Source organism: Eretmochelys imbricata, chromosome 4 (assembly GCF_965152235.1).
Source record: "Eretmochelys imbricata isolate rEreImb1 chromosome 4, rEreImb1.hap1, whole genome shotgun sequence".
NCBI lineage: Eukaryota > Metazoa > Chordata > Testudines > Cheloniidae > Eretmochelys > Eretmochelys imbricata.
Genome location: NC_135575.1, coordinates 33736739 through 33756759, shown reverse-complemented (window position 1 = coordinate 33756759; position 20021 = coordinate 33736739). Strand labels below are relative to the sequence as shown.

Here is a 20021-nt window from a genome sequence, read left to right as displayed (position 1 = left end):
TTACGGGCATAGAAAAACTTCCATATAAGGAGACATTGAAAAGACTAGGACTTTTCTCAAAGGAGATGAATAAAAGAGAACATGATTCAGGTATACAAAATAATGAATGGGATCGAGAAGGTAAATCAGGCACTTCTATTTACCTAGTCTCACAATATAAAAGCAAGGGGCTATTTAAACTGAAAGGCAGCAGTTTCAAACTCATAAAAGGAAATACCCTTTTACCTAATGCATAATTAATCCCTGGAACGTATTGCTCTAGATATCCTTGTTGCCAAACTCCTACTAGGATTAAAAGGAGAATAGATCTGTATGGATATTGGAAACATTTACAGTTATAGTAGATAGAATAAAAAAAATTTAGAGGGGATATGAACCTTCATGCTTCAGGTCATGAGCCCAACTTCTAACCTACAGAGGTTAGGCAGAAACTTCCCCTTTGCACAGGTTATGCCATAACTGTCCACTGAGAAGATTCTTGTGCCTTCTTCTGAAACATCTCATACCAGCCACTATTGGAAAACCAACTGCACTCAGTGGACCATTGTGATGGGCCAGAATGGCGATTCCTGTGTTCCTTTCTTCACTATATTCATTTTATTTATTTTTTAAAATATACTTTTAAATGATGCAATTATTTTAAATGGTGGAATTAGAAAGGAAATAGAATTGCAGTTACAGAGCCAGTTTTGGTGGTTTGGTTTTGGCATGGAACAACTTATCTTTTAGGAAAAAAATATAACTAGTAGTCCTTTCATTGGTTGCGATGGAGTGATCTGTCACTGAGCGTATATGCTGTTAGTACGGGGACTCCATTTTGAGTTAGGTGGAGGGAACTGGAGGGCTTTTTGGAGTTTAGGAGGGGTAAGAGTAAGGAGATATAAAATTTGCCCCTGGCTTGAAAGTGTTAGTTTAGCTTGAGAGCCTGGTTCAGGCAGAAGTTTTCCCTACCTTGAAAGATGTACTCCAGCCTGTATTGCCAATCCCAGGAATTCAAAAATTACAAGTCAGACCGCAAAAATCATGAGATTTAAAAATTATATGTATACTGGGTTCTTTTTTATTTGCCTTCTGGTTTTTTTTTTTTTAAATGTTAGAGCTCACGTTTTCAATCTTTTTCTCTGCAACCACCAGAGATAGAAATGTACATAAGAAAAGTAAAGAAAAGCTGCAATTCCCACACATTCATATGATTCCAGGAGCTGGGGGTTTAAGTAAAGACCAGATATCATAAGACTCATGATAAAATTGTGTGAATTGGCAACACTGCAAGTTTAAGCAGAGGCCTGATCCAGCTTACGTTGTACTTAAACTGACAGGAATTTTTGTAACTTAAATTATTTTATTTCCTAGAGAAACTTAACTGAAAAGTTATATTTTTCTCAGTATTTCTAATGGAGTCCGACATTTTTCTGCTCTTTTCCCTTCACTGTATTTGTATGTATGACCCACAGCCCATACATTTTGACAGCTGTGTGATATTGGCATGTTTCATGAACTTACAAATCCTTCACAGGGGTTTCCAATGTTATTCAGCATTTTTGAACAGCCATTGTCTTCATCATCTTTGTTGTGTAAAATACCTTGTAGTTCAGTTATATTCTGTGCAGCTAGAAGCATGGAATCCTAGAAAGGAAAAAGGTGGGAAAATTAAAATAGATTGATAATTTGCTGTAGTACAGTATACTTGTTCATGCAAACCCTGCCATAATATTCACTGAATTATAGGCCTTTTCCATTTCTTACATCTCTTTGGTTGTCTAGACCATCCCTTACCAGTGCAAGATTGTTTCCTATGATATATTATCCCGTGTTTTGTCCAGTTTTGTTGTACATTTTCTCAAGGAACAAGGTTATCACCATTCAATTTAGCAGATTATTCCACATCATTAGGGCTTACTCAGAAAATGTGAAATTCACCTTTGTTCATTTCTGCTGCATTTTGGGTCATATACATGTGTGCAGGGCCATTTAGGATTTGGTATTACATGACACTGTGAGAAGTGTGTATTAAACTGCTCACATATATGTTTTATGTGTGCTTAGCTCATATTGATGTGGGTGTATGGTATACCCACCTGTAGATGTTGTAGGGAGAATGAAATATTCTTCACACAAAATTTCACAGTCTTTTCTAAACTTCTAAATAGCTTTTCCTCCTTATTAAAGGTCTGGTCTTTTACCTGAAATAGATGTTTACATGATGGTTAGGGCAGCAGTGAACTAATGAAATGAGTGGACAGAGATCTGCTAGAAAAAAATCTAAAGAAAAGCCTATGAATTCCTCTCTGTGAAGCTGGATCACTGTACTGCAGTAACTCTTCCAAACCCACTTACAATTATCAGGTCTAAAGAGAGGAAAAAGCAAGGATACTGGAATGTTTATGATAAAGATATTGATTTTTGCAGCGCATTAAGGTAGCATGAAGTTATTTAATTGTAGGCACATCTATGTTTATCAGTGACTCCCTCCTTTTTTATGTTTACACAATTTGGGCAAGAAATGATAGGTAACAACATAAGTCTTTTCACATCATAGCCATGCTTCCTCCAGTGTTCCCTAATGCAGATGTGGGCAACTGCCTGTGCAGAAATTTTGTTGCTATTATTTCTGTAGCACTGTGCGGCCCTGTATATGTTACAGTCCCATTATCTTTAAAGGGGTTGTTTTACTTCTTTATGGTATATAAAGAAAGTCTGGATTTTTTTTAAATTCTTCCTTTCTGCTTGCTTTTTACCTTAGAAATATGAGAACTGTCAAGTCTAGTCTTCACTGCTTTCACTGTCAGAGTCATTGAAAGACTCAGAGATGTGCGTCACGAGTTTTCTCAGCTTCCAATTATAGGAGAGGGAACGCTGAATCTTTAACAAAGGCATCTTTTTTCCAAAGTGATTCTCAAGTTTTTAGAATTCAAAAGGTGTTAACAAAAACAAATAGTAAATAGGAAGTTCTAACAGACTGAATAAAAATAATTTCCCCTCTCAGTCGATTTCATTGTATGGTTATCTCTGATATCATAATCCTATTAATCCTCCAGTCTGCCATGGAGCCTTCTAGGAAAAACAGAAGTAAATCTGAATTTCTAGTGTAAAAAAAAATGGGAAGTGGGGGTGGGGGATGGGGATGGGGAGGGAGAAATGTCTCCTCAAAAAGAAAGAAAACAGAAAAAAGGCACAAGGCTGCAGGTAACCTTTCAAAGGGCAAATGTTCTTGTATAAGCAATCATAGTAAAGTATACAGGGTAAAATGTTCAAAAGCACCTAAGCCATTTAGGAAGTTAAGTCCCATTGAGTTTCATTGAGACACAATGTCCTAAGCACCCAAGATACTTTTAAAAATGGGGCTTGAGTGCAAAGAATTCAAACACTTCTTTATAGTTTCATTGCCCTAATTAAATTATTTATTGTGATAACATTTTCAAAGGCACCTAAGTCACTTAGGAGCCTAAGTCTCAGTGAAAGTCAATGGGACTTAGCCTCCTAAATGGCTTAGGTGCTTCTGAAATTTTTTTCCAATAAACCAATAATTATTTAATTAGGGCAATGGAACAATAAAGTAGTGTTTTAATTCTTTGCATTCAACACACTGCAGCAGATTTATTTTAAAAAATGTGTAGTCATCTATTCATTTTGACAGTCAAAGGTTTTTATGTTTTACTTCTTTATGGTATATAAAGAAAGTCTGTAGGGGAAAACTCATTGCCCATACTAATCAGCATATAAGTCTTGTTTGGTGGTCTTGGTGTATGTACTAGGGCCTGAATGATGCTGAATAAAATGCACAGAAAATGCCCTCTGTAGCTATCCCGCACCTACAATATCTTCTACAAACCCATCTGTTGAGCATTGACCTCCATATTCATTTTGGTGAGAACTGCTGACCAGTATCTCTGTGCTGCAGGTCAGAGATTTGTAGAAAAGGCTAGATCCAAAAGAAAAGATGGAGGACACATTGAGAGGTTTTCCTTTCAATCTAGGGTCATAGTATCTTTTCTTCTTTGATGTGACACATGGGAAATTACATGATAAATACCGTAAAACAAGTGACATTATGAAGTCCTCAATGCAAATTTGCAAATGGCTGACTAAGTACCTGAGGCTCTCCCCCCGTCAGAATTTTCAGATGGCTAGTAACCCTCTTGGATTTCTTGCTAATGGAGTGAATATTCAGTTTGGAAAACTTCTCTTTAAGAGATTCTTCTTCATCATTCTTCTTATACTTCAACACTGCAGAGAGAGAATTTCACAACACTAATAATCTAAATTCATTGGGCTCTAACACAGCTCTGCACTCTAATATAAGACCATTTGAGAAAAGAGACTTTGATGTCCCTTGCTGTAATCTTGTGTGAAACTGCTGGAAAGAGGTAGTAAAGTTAAGGCTTAAATATGGCAGGTCTTTAAAAATATCTTTATTAACTATTATTAGTGTTAGCAGTAGCATCACTGACGTTAGTATAATGTATTATATGCAATACTGTACTATATTCATTTTCACATTTTTGAAGTTTACATCCCTAGTGATCCAACCTGGATGTTTGTTTTTAAGTTTGAGACTACAATGCAGTCTATACACCAGTTATGTATCTCAAAACCCAGCATGTTTTGTAGCCCAGATAAAGCCAGAAAACAATATCATAATTGGTAACATAATTGGAGCTGAAACCGTCTCCCATAATCACCAGCCAAAATCTACAATGTGTGAATACAATTAATAGGAGAAAGGAATATACCATCTCTGTTCCCTACCTAAATCTTTTCTTCTTTTAAGTTCATTGATGTTCACATTAATGTCTTTCACAGCAGCAAAGGCATCTTGCAGTGCCTTGTGGTCAGGGTGGGAAGCAGGAGTTGAATTCAAAAGCTCACACAGTAACAATGGGTATTTCATCACACGCTGTATTGGTTTGATCATCAGGGATCCCATGTCCATTAAATTCGGTTTTCCTCTATTATTTACACAAACAAACAGAACTGTCATGTAAAATGGCAACACTAAGAAGAAAAAAATGCATAGTCCTATCTAGTCAGTGAAGTTATTACCTTTTTAAACCTACAGTTGAGTTTTTAATTACCGAAGATGTCAAAACTGGGGCCTAGTTTTACATTCAGTGACACAGGTGCAATTCCCATTTAAATTGAAAGATTAGGAGACACAGTCAGTGGGGAGTCTGGGTTGGGGTAAATTGAAAACCTTTTCTGGCTCCCTCATTATGAAAGTTATACCAGTTTAGACTTTCGTAGACTCACATCTACTCACTAACATATAATTTCTACCTAACCTCTGAATTTGGCCCACTGAGGCTAAAGGAGTCTCTATGGTACACTTTACACACCAAGGAGCTGGGAGAGAGGGATGCAGTAGGAAAAATAACTAACATTTAAGTATTAAAGTAGGCATATTACACCTCATTTTGGCACCTCAATGTGAAAGTGACATCAATTCAAAGTTCCTTATTTACACCCACTATTGTGTACCTTACACCGCTGAGCTTGCCTCTGTAACCATAGTCCTTTGTTATACTTTCTGCTGCAGTAATGATAAGGTCGATTCTAGTAGCTGTGGTTGCTGATTGGTGGATTACAGCTAGTGATGGGCGAATTTGAAAAGGATTCAAAATTTGGTCTGGATTCTCCAGTTTGGATGTTTACCCCAGGCTTATCCAAGCCATCTGGATCTCTTGACCCCATTCCTATCATGCTGTGACTCCCTCCTTTCCCCACAAGCCATCCCACCAAGTGGCAAACATTCTAAAGCCCTGCTCCCACCTCTTTCTGCAGGTTCTTTTATGGAAAGATATTGGGGTAATTTGCTTCCTCTGCAGCACATGGGTAAAAAGGGCCTGTTTGCCTTTTCACTCATGACAGTGTTTCCAAGGGGAAAGAGAAGGAAAGAAATTTCTGGACACACTGGGAAACTGCGACAACCCCATGTTGGTAGCAATCATATATAAACTGCTGGGACCTTCTTGTAGGTCTGCACTTTAAAGGAGGGAGGGAGCTATTGATAATAGTCTGAAGACGACAGGATCCCTAGCTGTAATGCAGCTTTTTATGACAGAAACACAGAGCAGTGCTTCCATTACATCCTAAAGAAAGAATTTCTGGAAGGAAAAAAGTTCTGTGAGATTAACTACGTGAGATTTAATGAGAGGTGAGCGAGAATGTTTGAGCATGGGAAGGGACTGGGTTAATGGAAAATAAAGGGAACATAGAGGGAATACCCACTGAATATTGCCAACTGCCAACTTTTGTTGTGGTCAGCCACAAACACAGCTGAAGAAAGAAAGCAAGAAAGCAAGAAAGCAAGAAAGAAAACTTTGGCTTCCACATATAAAAATATACTGGAGCACTATTGACTAATTAAGTAATGATTTGGATGCTTTGGAAAAGAGGCATCTGCATATTTAAGCCATCTCTCACACGCAGGCACTCAGTATAAAAAGTCCTACATGAAAAAAGGAGTTTTAACAGTAAATGCTTTTTAAAGCCTCTTGATGTCCCCAAACCTTTTCATCATTTCTCTTTTCTCTTCCTCCTCCCCATTTATTCTGCATCAAATATAAAGCTGTTTTCCCTTCTTTTAGCTTCTGGCAGCAGGAATAAAAATAATCTTAAATTGTTATTGTTTTTCCTGAAAAGCTCCATGAATGCAAATCTTTTAAAAGCTGCCTCATGAATGGAAATCTTCAAGTGTCTTCTCTCCATACAGTTGCACTTTGGACAGCCGCCCAAGTGATAAACAGCCCTCTGTTCACATATCTGCATGACACAGTCTAGCAATATGGTTTGAAAGATAGTAGGTTTGTTATGAGATGATGACTCCCTGCGGCACAAAATGCCACAAAGTTCAACTCATCTAATTCTACTCAGTAAGATCATTTTATGATAACCACTCTCCCTCGATTAGTCCTGTTTCTAATACACCCCTTTAGAATACACTGCAGCCAATGAGAACACTGCATTGCCACACAATTTAAACAGATGTGTAATGACTTGTGACATCTTCTGTGCAGAAAATTAAGCTGATAATTCATTTGTAATGCCACTACAGCCACCCAGTCTTATCATGAATTTAGCAAGTAGTTTAGTGCCATGAGTAGCTGCAGTAATCTCATTGCAAATCATCACTGTTGTTTTGCAGTCATGTAAACACAGCTGGTTTAAATGCATCAGGTTCCACTGCACAACCCTCCGCATTGCATGCAACAAAATAAAGTCACGGATGGGGTGGGGGCATGGATATGTACGTCTAAATAGTCGTGGTGTCAATCTAGGAAAAATATACTATTCAATTTTAAGTTTGGCATGCTCTCTTTAGGAAATATATAATTCTTTTGTGGAACACACTAGCAGAAAATGTGTTAAGGTGGAGTTGGGGTCACATTAAGTTTGACAGTTTTTATTGCTGTGTGTGTTTGTCATAACTTGTAATGTTACTTAAACATTATTTTTGTGTGTGCAAATTCACTGTTTCACAAAATCTACAGGGCAAATAAATCACTATGGCCCATATTCTGCTGTCACTTACACCATGCAACACTAGTGAACTCAATGAGGTTGTACAGGTATAAGTGAGGGCAGAATTCGGTTATATTTGATTGTCCAGCTGGAGTAACCCATCCAACTGATGGCGAAGTGGAGAATGCTTTAATACTGAAGACTATGTTTTTCCCTGTTATACTACAGTGGAAAGCAATCTGTAGCCTCACTGTTCCAGTGACCTCAGAGATGCTTGGGGTAAACACCAGTGTACTTTCTAAATCAGGATAAACCAGCTGTGTAGAGCAGGAATGGAAGAAGAAGCAATGGATCCCATTGAGACAATCCTTCTTTTTATAGGCTCCCAGACTTTAAGGGCAGAAGGGATCATCTAGTCTGATCTCCTGCACATTGCAGGCCACAGAACCTCCTTCAAATTGCTACAAGGTAAGGGCTCAGTGGGTAACCACAGTCCTGAGGAAGGGATGGCATGACACTGTAACACCCCAGGAGAAGGTATTTGCTGTGCTCCCTGCACATACTACAATATTCCTTAGCATTCCTAAGCACCTGGACTATGATTATGTCTGGTCCTTACGCAGGAGAATGGCTCCTTGCACCTGTCACAAGCACAACCACACAAGCACCAGGCACAGTTTGGCAACTCAGAGGTAATTGCTTATGAATCCTTGATCAATTTAAACTCAGTGAGAAACTCACAATTTAGTGTTTCTACGGGACATTCTTTGAGGGATATAAGTGCATGTTAATTTATGATAGTGCAGTTCAAGTCAGTGTGGCCAGTTCACACTATAAACACACACACTCACACTTTCAACTATTTGCTTTTTTTATTTCATAACTGTAGCCTTAACTTAGAATTTCCTGGCTTTCAAGTGTTCCTTCTCCACCCCAATAAGGTCTTTAAAACAGCAATTTTAGCAGAGCAATATAACTTTATCTCTTCTCTATCAGAATTAGTATTTTTGCCTAAGATTGTAAATTTTGTTTTCAGTTCAAGCACTTTCTTCTCCCACTCCTCTCCCAAGATATCTTCAGAATTGTCCCATTTTGATGGCCCTGGGTTTGTGGGTCTCCCAAAACTACAGTCTAGGAATGTACCCTTCTTTACGGCCTTATTTAAGGCAGGAGAGACAGTCAGTAGCTCAGAAAGAATTTTATTCTGAGAAGAGTCTAGAGGGGTTTTGAATCCAGAGCTCAAATCTCTATCACCTGGATCATTGTTGTGCTAGTGTAGGATTTCAAAGGACAGCACTGTTGTTGGTTTATTTGAGAAGCATGCTTTAGAATCACAGAAATACATCTGTTCTGAAGGGAGGCGATAAAATTAAGGACTCTGGCAGGATTGGGAACCAGATTAAGTAGCTTCATAAACCAGTTTTGAAAAATACTGCAAAGCAGGTACAGTAGTAATTAGAAAACCAGATAGATTAGGAAAAATTAAAAGTCAAAGACTTTTTCACCAATGTCTAGGAGAAATCTAATTTCTGTTGCTGCACAGGATTACCTGGTACTAAAATGATGCTCTTGTTCTGAACATTTCCATACATGCAATTTTAAACATTTTTAAACATTTTTTGTTTTCTAAAAAACAACAAAAAAGTTGGCATGATACTTACTCTTCCTCATATATCTTTCTGCAAAAGGAGAAAAACAAAACAAGTATTAGCTTCCCCCTAAGAAAAAATATATACAGACTATGGGCGAAATTCACTAATGTGTTCAGTGACACAAAGCAACTGTAATTGGCCAGTTGAGCTAGGTACTTCACAAAGCAGCCAGTGGATACCAGTGAATCTGGCCCTACATCTTCTTGAAAATACAGCCCTTAATGGGTAAGGACTTTAATAAACCAGGATTTGGTGATAAAACTCAACCATCTCATAGATAGTTTATATAAGGGAGTTGCTGTACTGTGCGAGCAGTAATTAATGCTTAAGTCCTAGCTACAAAATCACTAATCAATAAAAGAAAGAGTGTAAATTCTTGGGCTCTATATATGTCCACTCTATTCTTTTTAAATAGAAATAAAATTTTAAAGAATGAAAGATGGACGGTGTATTTTAGTCTTTTTGAATATACGTTTCCTTGTATTTTTATTAGGATTCCTTTTTTTTTTTTTCAATTAAAGATTTACTTCCTGAAAGACTCTTTTTGTAGATTAACTTTCAAAAGCAGTCAACAGATGTGTATATACTATGAATTTATACACCAAAAATATGCAGGGATATGTGCTAATGTTTTGGAAACAAACACACATAAATACATTAACATGGGATATTTTATTAAAGGTATGATTTAACATACAGAAGAAGTTTGGCCATTGGACAGGATGGTATGTTTAGTGAAACAACACATTAGAATCAGAAATTCAGCATCTCTTTAATACCTGACTTCTCTGTTGCCCAGAGCTGAGCAATATTCCCTCCCAACATCATCACCCACTGCGGTCTGGCTGTCCACCACAAAGCCCCCTCAACTGCAGCTGACTAACTGAGCATCAGGAAGCTGATATAGTAGTGCTGCAATGTTCCTGCAGTGACAGCTTTGGGAGAGCTCTCTTTGGTAACCAAGATGCTTCTGACTAAAAGTAAAGCAGGTGATCACCAGCAACATTTAATGTATACAAAATTAATTTCATAGGCTAAGCTAATGCACAATATCACTACTGGATTATAAGATTCTACAGAATTTACTAATGCTGATGTCTCCAAGGCATGACCTACAATTTGGATGGAATTTCTGGCATGTTGGAACTCCTCTGCAATCAGCATGCGGTGTAAGAGACTGGACAAGGGTAATTAAATACAGTGTGCCTGCACAGGTGTGCAGAGTACAAACCTCACAACAGTCCTAATATGGAAGTCTTTTAATACTGTACAATACAGCTCAGCTGAGAAGCAGCAGCTCCACCCCTTAATCATTTGGATCCAGTTTCAGTATTTTTTTTAAATTTAGCAATTCTTTGCTCAAACAAAAATGTCTTTGTTTTTAAGAAGTGAAATTTTGCAAGAATAACAGTTGTGGGCACCTGAATGTGTTATGCTGCATGGAGGAAAGGAGTCTAAGCCTTATTTAGTAGGAACTCTAGTTAATTCCCCCTTTTGAGCCATACTCTCTACAGGATAGTTACAGATTCAGATGAATACAGCTATACATTTTGATTGTGTTCTTTCAACTCTTTCTTTTTTACTAACATTTCTGACACTTGCTGAAGTGGATATAAATGTTCTGCTTGCTACCTTTAGTCACTGTAAACAAAACCAAGGAAGAGAAAAAGCAAAACCCACAATGCAATACACATAGTGATTTTTTTTCTATTAGTTCCTGAAAAAAGATTAAGGGTTAAGCAGGAAAGAACAAAGTGGGGGAAAAAGACATCATAGTGATATAGTTTAGAGCCACTTCCAGCTATGAAAAGCTTAGCAAAGCTCTGAATTGGGGAATCCAGTAACTAAATGCATTATGGTGGTTTCCTCCCACAGAAGCATCCTGCAATGGCCAGGATCAGAGATAGGCTATTGGACTAGATGGCACAATAGAGACGAAAAGTGAATTTGAGGGTTGGGATTGAGGTGCTCTACATCAAGAGATGACACAGATTCACATGGCTAGGTTTAGGATTAAGTCACATTATCCTGTTCCATGCCAACTCTGAATAGAACTTCTCTAAAGAACTGGAAATTGAAGCTGTGGAACTGAGCAAATTCACTTGCCATTCAGGCAGTCACAGCATGTCTTAACTGTGAATTCTAACACCCACAACACAAAGTAGCTAATAGTGCAGTCACTTCTAATCCCTGTAGCCTGAGAAAGCTGTAGGGAGACAGAAGCACGAGTATGTTGTCCGAGAAAGCAAATAGCTACAATCACGTGACATTTTAATTCCAGTGACGTTATTCTGTGCACACACATTTGACAGAATTACAGCAGATGGGGGAGTGTGTGACAGGTCTTTGGGGGTCTTGGGCAAGGTTCTCTCAACACCGTTTATGATACTGCATTTCTCTGCCAGTATGGGCACTGATGCTAAGGGAAGAGAAACCTTCCTTGTGCTATTTTTTGGCCATCCTAGAGAGAAAGAAATCTAATCATGGCCCCTGGCTTGTCATCTTTTCATGAAAGCAGCTTAAGCCAGAGCTCCCAGCAAGCCTCATAAAACTCCGGATTTACAGGGGACCTTTCATCTACATCCATTTAAAATGTTCCCTGCTAGGCAGCTGACTATGGACGGAAATCATCATTTGAAAAGATCTTACTTTAAGGACTGTACACAGTGTTTTAAATGCTGTTTCAGTTCTTCATCCTTTTCATAGAATTCAAGCATGGCGTGCGCATCGTCATGGTGGTAGCAGTAGATTTTATATGTGTCTTCTAGTGGGCCTTTAATCTGCAAGAACACTTCCCCTGTTAAAGAGAAAAACAAAGCATGTCAAGCCAGACAGCAGCATCTCAGAAGGCGTTTTCCACAACATTAGTCATGAGCTAAAAATGCTGGTTTCCACTTTACTCTCCTTAGAAGCTACCTTGTGTGTGTATGTGCATTATTTATCATATGCCTTTCTCAGTTGCTCATCTTTGTCATAGCTGGGCACCATTATAACAGTTTGAAAGAACAAAAATTCCCTCAGGGAAAGGTATGAAATGCTCTCTTCCTCCCCCGCTTCCCCCACTTCCCCCAACGTGCCCAATCCCCATCAGTTTACAAGTAAACCAGACTGGGTGGTTTAGCTCTTAAAGGAAGAATGGTGGTGTGTGTGGGCGTCAGGGGGAAGGAACGTAAGCATGCTAATTTTCTTTTTGATGCTTTTTCAGCTGCATATAAACCTAAATGGGTCATAACAGGAATAATGACTCCAGCCTCCTGTTAGTCTATTTGTTTGTCTCTTTTGATTTATTCTGAAGAATACTGAAGTAACAACAGTTGAGGCCCAGGATAGAGTTTTTCTTCACATCACTGAGAACCAAAGAAATACTGTGGACTGGAGTCATTATTATATACCATTTAGGTTTACATGCAACCAAAATGGAAAAGGATAAAGGAACACGCTTACATACTCTTCCCCGCACACTCCACACCCTACACTATTCTACCATTAAGAATTATATTTGGGATTTTCAAATGTGCTTCCATCTCCTATTGAATATAAATTGGATTTGTGTGCCTAACTCCCTCAGCCTGCACCCCCACCATAAACCTCCTAGCTTGGTTTCCTTGTTAGAAAGAGACAGTAAGCTGAGTACATCTGTTTTCCTGAGTGGCTTTATTGTTTGTAATTCTAACCCTAAGTAATGGTGCCAGGATCAACAGCAAGATGTACCTTATAATGCACATAATAAATAATAATTATAATGTGAACTACTGTATAGGGCATTTATAGAAAAATTACACCTGTGTGGCAACCAGTCAGATTCTTCTCCTTTTATAAACAAGAAGGTTCCATTGGAGTTATAGTAATAATGACTAAAGTTAAAAGCAGAATGATACATTAATTGGAATCCATCGCCCCATTCACAGGTCAAGCACAGTGCTGTCAAGTGCAGTGTATGTGTTGCCTTTCAGCCTGACCACTGCATTCCATCTCATAATTCATTGTATGAACCACTCTGTCTTGAAGTGAAAGTGATTCCGTTTCCACAGTAACAACAACTCTGTTTTTTTCCTCATAGCAGAGAAGGTTAACTGGGCTGTCTAATATGTGTTGGTTTTAAGGTGTGAATAGGGAAAGAACAATGACTGAGATAAGACCACCAAAGTTCATTTCACTTAGTGTAGGACCACAAATCAGAAATCTACCAGAATCCTGTAGGCCAGTGGTTCCCAAACTTGTTCCGCCACTTGTGCCGGGAAAGCCCCTGCCAAGCCAGGCCGGTTTGTTTACCTGCCACATCCGCAGATTCGGCTGATCGCGGCTCCCACTGGTTGCAGTTCGCTGCTCCAGGCCAATAGGGGCTGCTGGAAGAGGGGGCCAGTACATCCCTCGGCCCAAACTGCTTCCAGCAGCTCCCATTGGCCTGGAGCAGTGAACCGCAGCCAGTGGGAGCTGCGATTGGCCGAACCTGCGGACGCGGCTGGTAAACAAATCGGCCCGGCCCGGCAGGGGCTTTCCCTGCGCAAGCGGCAGAATAAGTTTGGGAACCACTCCTGTAGGCAAAGGTACTTACATCATCTCTGTTCTGTATCCTCTGTGATAAATGATAATACCAACAGCTAGCAACATTCATTGAAGACTGACTTTCCTATTAACTCTGTATAGACCATTATTATCCAGCAGTGCAAGGAAAACCATATAAACATTCACTGGGTCCTGTTCCCTTAGTTCTGATTTTGGGCTGGTCTATACTATGGGGGGGAAATCGATCTAAGTTTCGTAACTTCAGCTATGTTATTCACGTGCTGAACACTTGCAGACAAGCCTTGAGATGCTGACTATTCAATTTCCACTGACTTCAATAGGAGCTGCGAGTGTTCAGCACAACCGTTAGTGTATTAGCCTCTGATAAGAGCAACAGTTTTGTTGTCTGCACCACAAATGCCAAATACAGGCTCACAGTTCATCTCAGCAAATTCCCAAATACGACCAAAAGTGTTACTCACTTCCACAAAATAAATGAGCTCCACAAAATCTGTGCATTAGTACAGTGTGCCACTATGCCAGATTAATTCATTGGAGTTTATGTTGTTGCTAAACAAGAGATTATGTACTGATTTGACTCAAATGATAGATGTATTTCCTAAGTCTAAAGTTCTTCTCTGTCCCAGACCATATGAACTGAAGCAACCAACACAGACATAGGTAAATTATTATGGCAGCTTCCAGTATACTCTATATCAGAGTTGGGCAAACTATGGCCCATGGACCACAACTGGCCCGCGGGACCCTCCTGCCCGGCACCTGAGCTCCTGGCCCAGGAGGCTAGTCCCTGGCCCCTCCCCTGCAGCCTCAGCTCACTGCACTGCCGGCACAATGCTCTGGGTGGCAGGGCTGCAGAGCCGCAGCTGCCTGTCCTGGCAGTCTGGGCGATGTGGCTGTAGCATCGCCAGCCACCAGGCAGCGTGGTAAAGGGGCAGGGAGCAAGGGGCATTGGATAGAGGGCAGGGAAGTTCGGGGATGTGGTCAGGGGGCGGGGCTGTGGATAGGGGTCAGGGCGTTCAGAGGGCGGGGAACAGGGGGTTGAATGGGGGCAGGGTTCGGGGGGGAAGTCAGGAAGTGGGGGGGGTTGGATGGGGCAGCAGGGGGCAGTCAGGGGCAGGGGTTCCGGGGGCAGTCAGGGGACAGGGAGTGAGGGTAGGGGGGTGGATGGGGCACGAGTCCAGGGAGGGCCATCAGGGAACAGGGGGGGTTGGATGGGGCAGGAGTCCTGGGGAAGGGGCTGTCAGGGGGTGAGAAACAGGGGTGTTGGATAAGGGGCGGGGGCCAGGCCATGCCTGGCTGTTTGGGAAGGCTCAGCCTCCCCTATCCAGCCCTCCCTACAATTTCGGAAACCCGATGAGGCCCTCAGGCCAAAAAGTTTGCCCGCCCCTGCTCTATATAGTCCAAACTATTGGGTTGTCTTTGAGGACTGGTATTACTTCCAGTCTCAGTCTTCTGAGTAATCTGGGGACTCCAAAGCTGACTGCTCTCCTGTACTGCATTCTAGAGTGCTCTGGTAAATTGGTCTTGGAGATGAAACCCCAGAAACGCTTGAATGAGGGAAACAACCTTTCCCCAGAGCTTTCAGGGGTGCTTCCTGTGTCTACAACAAAGGGAAGGGGTCAAATGGTAAATTGAAGCCTTGCTGAAATTTCTAAAACTTCATATTCCTATGTGAATGGGGAGAGAAAAAAAATATACAGGAGGAGGAGAACTGGAAAATGTGTATTATCTCTGCTCAATATATTCAAAAGGGTGAATAATATTTTATGATGTGTGGAATGTGACAGAAAATAATATAAGGTCATTATGTAGATCAATGGTACCTCCCCACTTGGAATACTGTGTTTAGTTCTAGTCACCCAGTCTAAAAAAAGATACACGAAAAGAAGAGGGTCCAGAGACAGATACCAGTAATAATTAGAGGCATGAAGAGACTGAGGCATGGAGAGAGAATAAGGCCTTGTCTGCACCACAGGGGAAATTCGATCTAAGCTAGCAATTTGAGTTACGTGAACAGCATTACTCAAATCGACATAGCTTAAATCTACTTACCGCGGGGTCCACACTACACGATGTCAACGGGAGACGCTTTCCCGTTGACTCCCCCTACTCTTCTCAATCTGGTGGAGTACAGGAGTAGAAGGGAGAGTGATCTGCGGTCGATTTAGCGGGCCTTCACTAGACCCGCTAAATTGACTGCCGCTCGTCAATCCCCCGATAAGTGTAGACAAGCCCTAAGAAGACTAGGGCATGGTTTACACTAGGAAATTCGGTAAATATAACTACTACACCCCGAATGACACAGTTAAGCCGAGCTAACCCCCAGCGTAGATTGACGAGACAATTCTTCCTGAGGGAGGTGAAATACTTGCACTGACAGGAGAAGCCCTCCAGTTGGCATAGGTTGGTGTAGCTGCTCCGCTACAGTGTTTTAAGTGTAGACAAGGACTAGGGCTGGTTAGTTTAGAGGAGATGAATAAGAGGGGACATGATGGAGGTACACAAAATAAGGAATATCATTAGAGAAGGTAAAGTGAGGTGCTCCTATTTGCCTTTTCTCTTAATACAAGAACCAGGGGACATTAAAATGGAAACCAACTACATTATGGTCCTTTCTACAATAGAGAAATAGGCAACTTTAATGTAGTTTTACCAGGCCAAACCCCCTAGTGAGCACACTGCACTGATATAAAGTAGAGTTTATGCTGGTACAATTTACTTGGGTAAGTGTGTCTATGTTAGGGATTTACCCTGGTGTAACTAACTACATTGATGTTATTACACGAGTGAAAATTTCTCAAATATAGACAGGACCTATCTCATTTCTGGTGTCAGATTGGTGAATTAGCACTGCAGCCCAACCTCACACTGACTGGTTAGATTCAAGAGAAAGATTGTACATTGGGAAAATGTCTACATTAAATATATATATTTTTAGCCCCTAGCCACTGGAGAATGGGTTAAAGAGTCAGAAATTATTTTTGGGATCCTCTTTTGTTCCCTTTCCTCAAGACAATTGTTTTTTCAGGGGCTTGTTTTTACACCCCGTACACTGAATATTAGAACCCCACAAACAAAGCTATCTTCACATGTTATCCCTTTGGGATGGCAAAGGCTCTCTAATGATATTACTACCTCTTTTCAGAAACTAATGTCACAAGAAGGAATCACTCTTTCACCTTTTCTCAGCTCTATCCTGCCCACTCTAGTCATTGACACAATATGGTTTAGCCATCCATCTGAACCAGACCCACATATATTTTCATAACTAACTCTTATGTCCATACTGCTTCCATAGCTAAATTGAAATAGCTAAATACCTAATAAATTGATGACATTGTTTGTCTTTTCTCCCAGACACGGTAGGAACTCAAAACACTGACTCCCTTTGCTGCGTAGGAAACAACTGCCTGATACAATGCAACATTTTTTATTAGGTGTGTGAATCACCATGACGCACAGTTATTGAAATACCATCAAACAGCACAGTCTCATCAAATTACATTGAGCTGGGTGCCTTGGCAAACAGGATACAGACTTACTAAGATCAGTACTTTGACCAAGCATCATCTGCGTTAAAATCTGTGGCAAATTATAGTTTCTTTTCAATTCTCTTGCAAGAACACGGGGCTTCTCTATAGCATGTTGCCTCAGGCTTATGACTAATTTGGAAAAAACAAAACAAAAAACAAAAAACCCCAAACTACCCTTTGACTACTCTTTGTGCGTAATGGCTTGGTTGAGTTCTGAGTATGGGAGGTGAGCACATTTGCTAAGCAACGTGCACAGCTTTCATTAAAGTGGGTCTGCAAAAGGTTTCTGAATTAAGCTTGGTATGAAGGGATGTACCAGGCATTTGATGCTCCCTGCTAGAGGCTCTCTCACCTTGACACTCCGTACCCAAAAGAGGTACCTTTTGGGAGAAAACAGCAGTCAGTTTAGACCTTCAGGAGCTGCCTAGAGAGACCATGCAGGATCAGCTGCTAGCAGAACCAATGAGAATTGGTCTTCCAGCAGCTAGAAGAGCCACGCCCAGAAGGCAATTTAAAAAGAGCTCGTGCTGCCTACTGGGGGCAATTCTGAGACAGGAGAAGAAGGATCTCCTCTGTCTTAATCGAAAACCCAACGAATGCCAAATTTGATCTTCTCTGGTTTTGTTGGAGGATCTTCTGGCTGACTCAGAGCCTACATAAAGTATTATCATATACCTTGGGCAATGGTGTTGCATATTTAACAAAAACTTATTTCCCCCAAAATGTTTATTAGTCATTGAAATTAAGTAGCTGTTGACAAAATACAAAGATGGTTAAATAGTCTGGCTAAGAATTCTTTCCCATCTCTGCTGCTCAGGTTTCATTCTCTTGACTTTTGGAAAGCACTAACAGATTTTGGAAGCTGAAACTACAGAATAATAAATGTTACTTCTTTTTCTGTGTTTTAATACTAATCAAGCTTTTCTCTTCTGCTAACTCCTATTTTTTATAGGTTGGTCCACTACACCTGGAAGGAGATTTAAGTTTGAAAAACAAGCACTAATTGATTGTGAAGCCCAGCTGGGCAGGGGCAGGCTGAACTTGTATAAAGCCACCAGGATGAGAAGTAGAAGGGTGCTGCAGAGGAAATAGTTTGCAGTCACTCCCTGGGAGAAGGGAGGTGTGTTTGAGGCTACAGAGTTTGGCAAGTAGTCAAAGAGGGAAGTAGGAAAGAATCTAGGAAAACAGCAACAGGGTTTTGGAGCAAGCAAACAAGAGTTGCTAGACATAGAGTGGCTACTGGCCACTGGGGAAGTGGCATAGGGCCTGGCCGTGGAGGAGAAGACTGTCTGAAACAGCATATGAACAGCTGATACAGTGGGCCTTTGATACCCTGGAAAGGGAGGACTAGACAGTGACTTGGCTAGAGGGCTGAGTCATGAAGAGGGAGCTCCATGAGGAGGAGAAGAGCGAGGAGGAATGTGGCTTGAACAAGTATTGGCAGGGGGCATCAGACCTGACTGGTGCTAATCCTCAGATGTTGCCACAAAGAGGGGTCCAATGCTGAGCAAGCCCTCATAGATTTGCGAGGAAGTGATGTAGAAAATAAATGGGACTTAAAAGTGAAATCTCTCTTCAAGTATGTGAAATTTTTTATAGAATTTTTATTATCCAAAATTGGATTTCTTATCCAATAAAACTGTTGCATATATATTTAGGGGTAAATTATGGCTGGCTGTGAAGGGAAGACAGCACAAGGAAACCCTCTGTCCCTCCCAGTGCACCTATGCAGGAGACAGCCATAATGTGGTGGGTTGTGCTTAGGAATGCAAGCAGTAGGAGTCTGCTCCAGTGCTTTAGGAAGCACTTTTTGGCCAAGACGGGGTGAGGGGGTGGAATTGTCCTTCCTATGCACCAGTAAGCACTAGCAGGTTTTCACTGATGGGAGTGCTGCCTCCATGCTTTTAGAAGTGTAGCAAGTGCCACAGCTGAGCACACATACCCTAGTGCCCTTGGAGATTTTGTGCCTTATGGAGGCAAAACACCTTCCTCTCCCAGTATGGGAGCACAGTAGGTGCTTCCCATACTCCAGGGGTCCAGCGGCTTGCATCGGCATAATGGGCCTGTAATGTCTAATAACCTAAAGAGCGGATTTATCACATCCTTAAAACCACACAAGAATTCTTGAACGTGTGACTGTCATGATGTATGTAATCAGTCCATCTGATTAAAACAACTGCAAACTACAGAAATAAATGCACAGCTTGTCTTCTGCTTTACCTTCCCTTGTTGACCATGAGCCACACCCTGTTTGGAACTCTATTCCAGAAGTTCTCAAACTGTGGTCGGCAAGCTCCATTGAGGCGGTCTACGGATAGTTCCCTCTAAGGTGTGTGCCTGGGTGGCTGCACACAAGAGAATGAAGGGCCACCCACCTAATTAGTGGAGCCGCGCAGGCGTGGTTTCACTCATGAGGTGCCTGGACCCTGGAGAAGATGCACATGTAAAGTGAGGTGGTGGACTTTGGGGGAATAGGGGGTAGGTGGGAGTGGGAAGTGGGGTGAGGTGGGGGAAGTATGAGGTAGGTGGGGAGGCAGTGGGGTGAGAAGAGGGAGTGGGGGGAATTTGGGACGTGCAGGGCTGTGGCGGCCAGAGAAAGAGGCGACTTTCACCTGCACCAGGGCTGCGGCTGCTGAGGAGTGACGACCCTCCTTCCCAGCCTCAGCTTGGGGGCTGCCGCAGCAGGTGAGAGAGGGAGAGACCCTGACCCCCCTTCCCAGTCCCAGCTTGGGGGCTGCCATGGTGGGGGAGAGAAGGCACATGCATCGCATCAGAAAGGTAAGACTACTGATATTAAAATGAGTTGTGTGCTTTTATTTGAAGAACAAAAAAATGTTAATTATTATTA

The 20021-nt window shown here is 41.2% G+C and overlaps 1 protein-coding gene across 1 annotated transcript in view; it reads right to left on the bottom strand.

Moving 5' to 3' along the window:
* The window catches only part of ARHGEF38 (Rho guanine nucleotide exchange factor 38), a 51121-nt gene that overhangs the window by 13130 nt on the left and 17970 nt on the right, over positions 1 to 20021 (bottom strand). The window contains exons 4-9 of the mRNA XM_077815102.1: positions 11763 to 11910; positions 9123 to 9140; positions 4750 to 4949; positions 4094 to 4227; positions 2079 to 2183; positions 1504 to 1626 (exon numbers count right to left, since the gene is read on the bottom strand). Coding sequence (XP_077671228.1) covers positions 1504 to 1626; positions 2079 to 2183; positions 4094 to 4227; positions 4750 to 4949; positions 9123 to 9140; positions 11763 to 11910 — 728 coding nt within the window. The remainder of the gene's footprint in view (positions 1 to 1503; positions 1627 to 2078; positions 2184 to 4093; positions 4228 to 4749; positions 4950 to 9122; positions 9141 to 11762; positions 11911 to 20021) is intronic.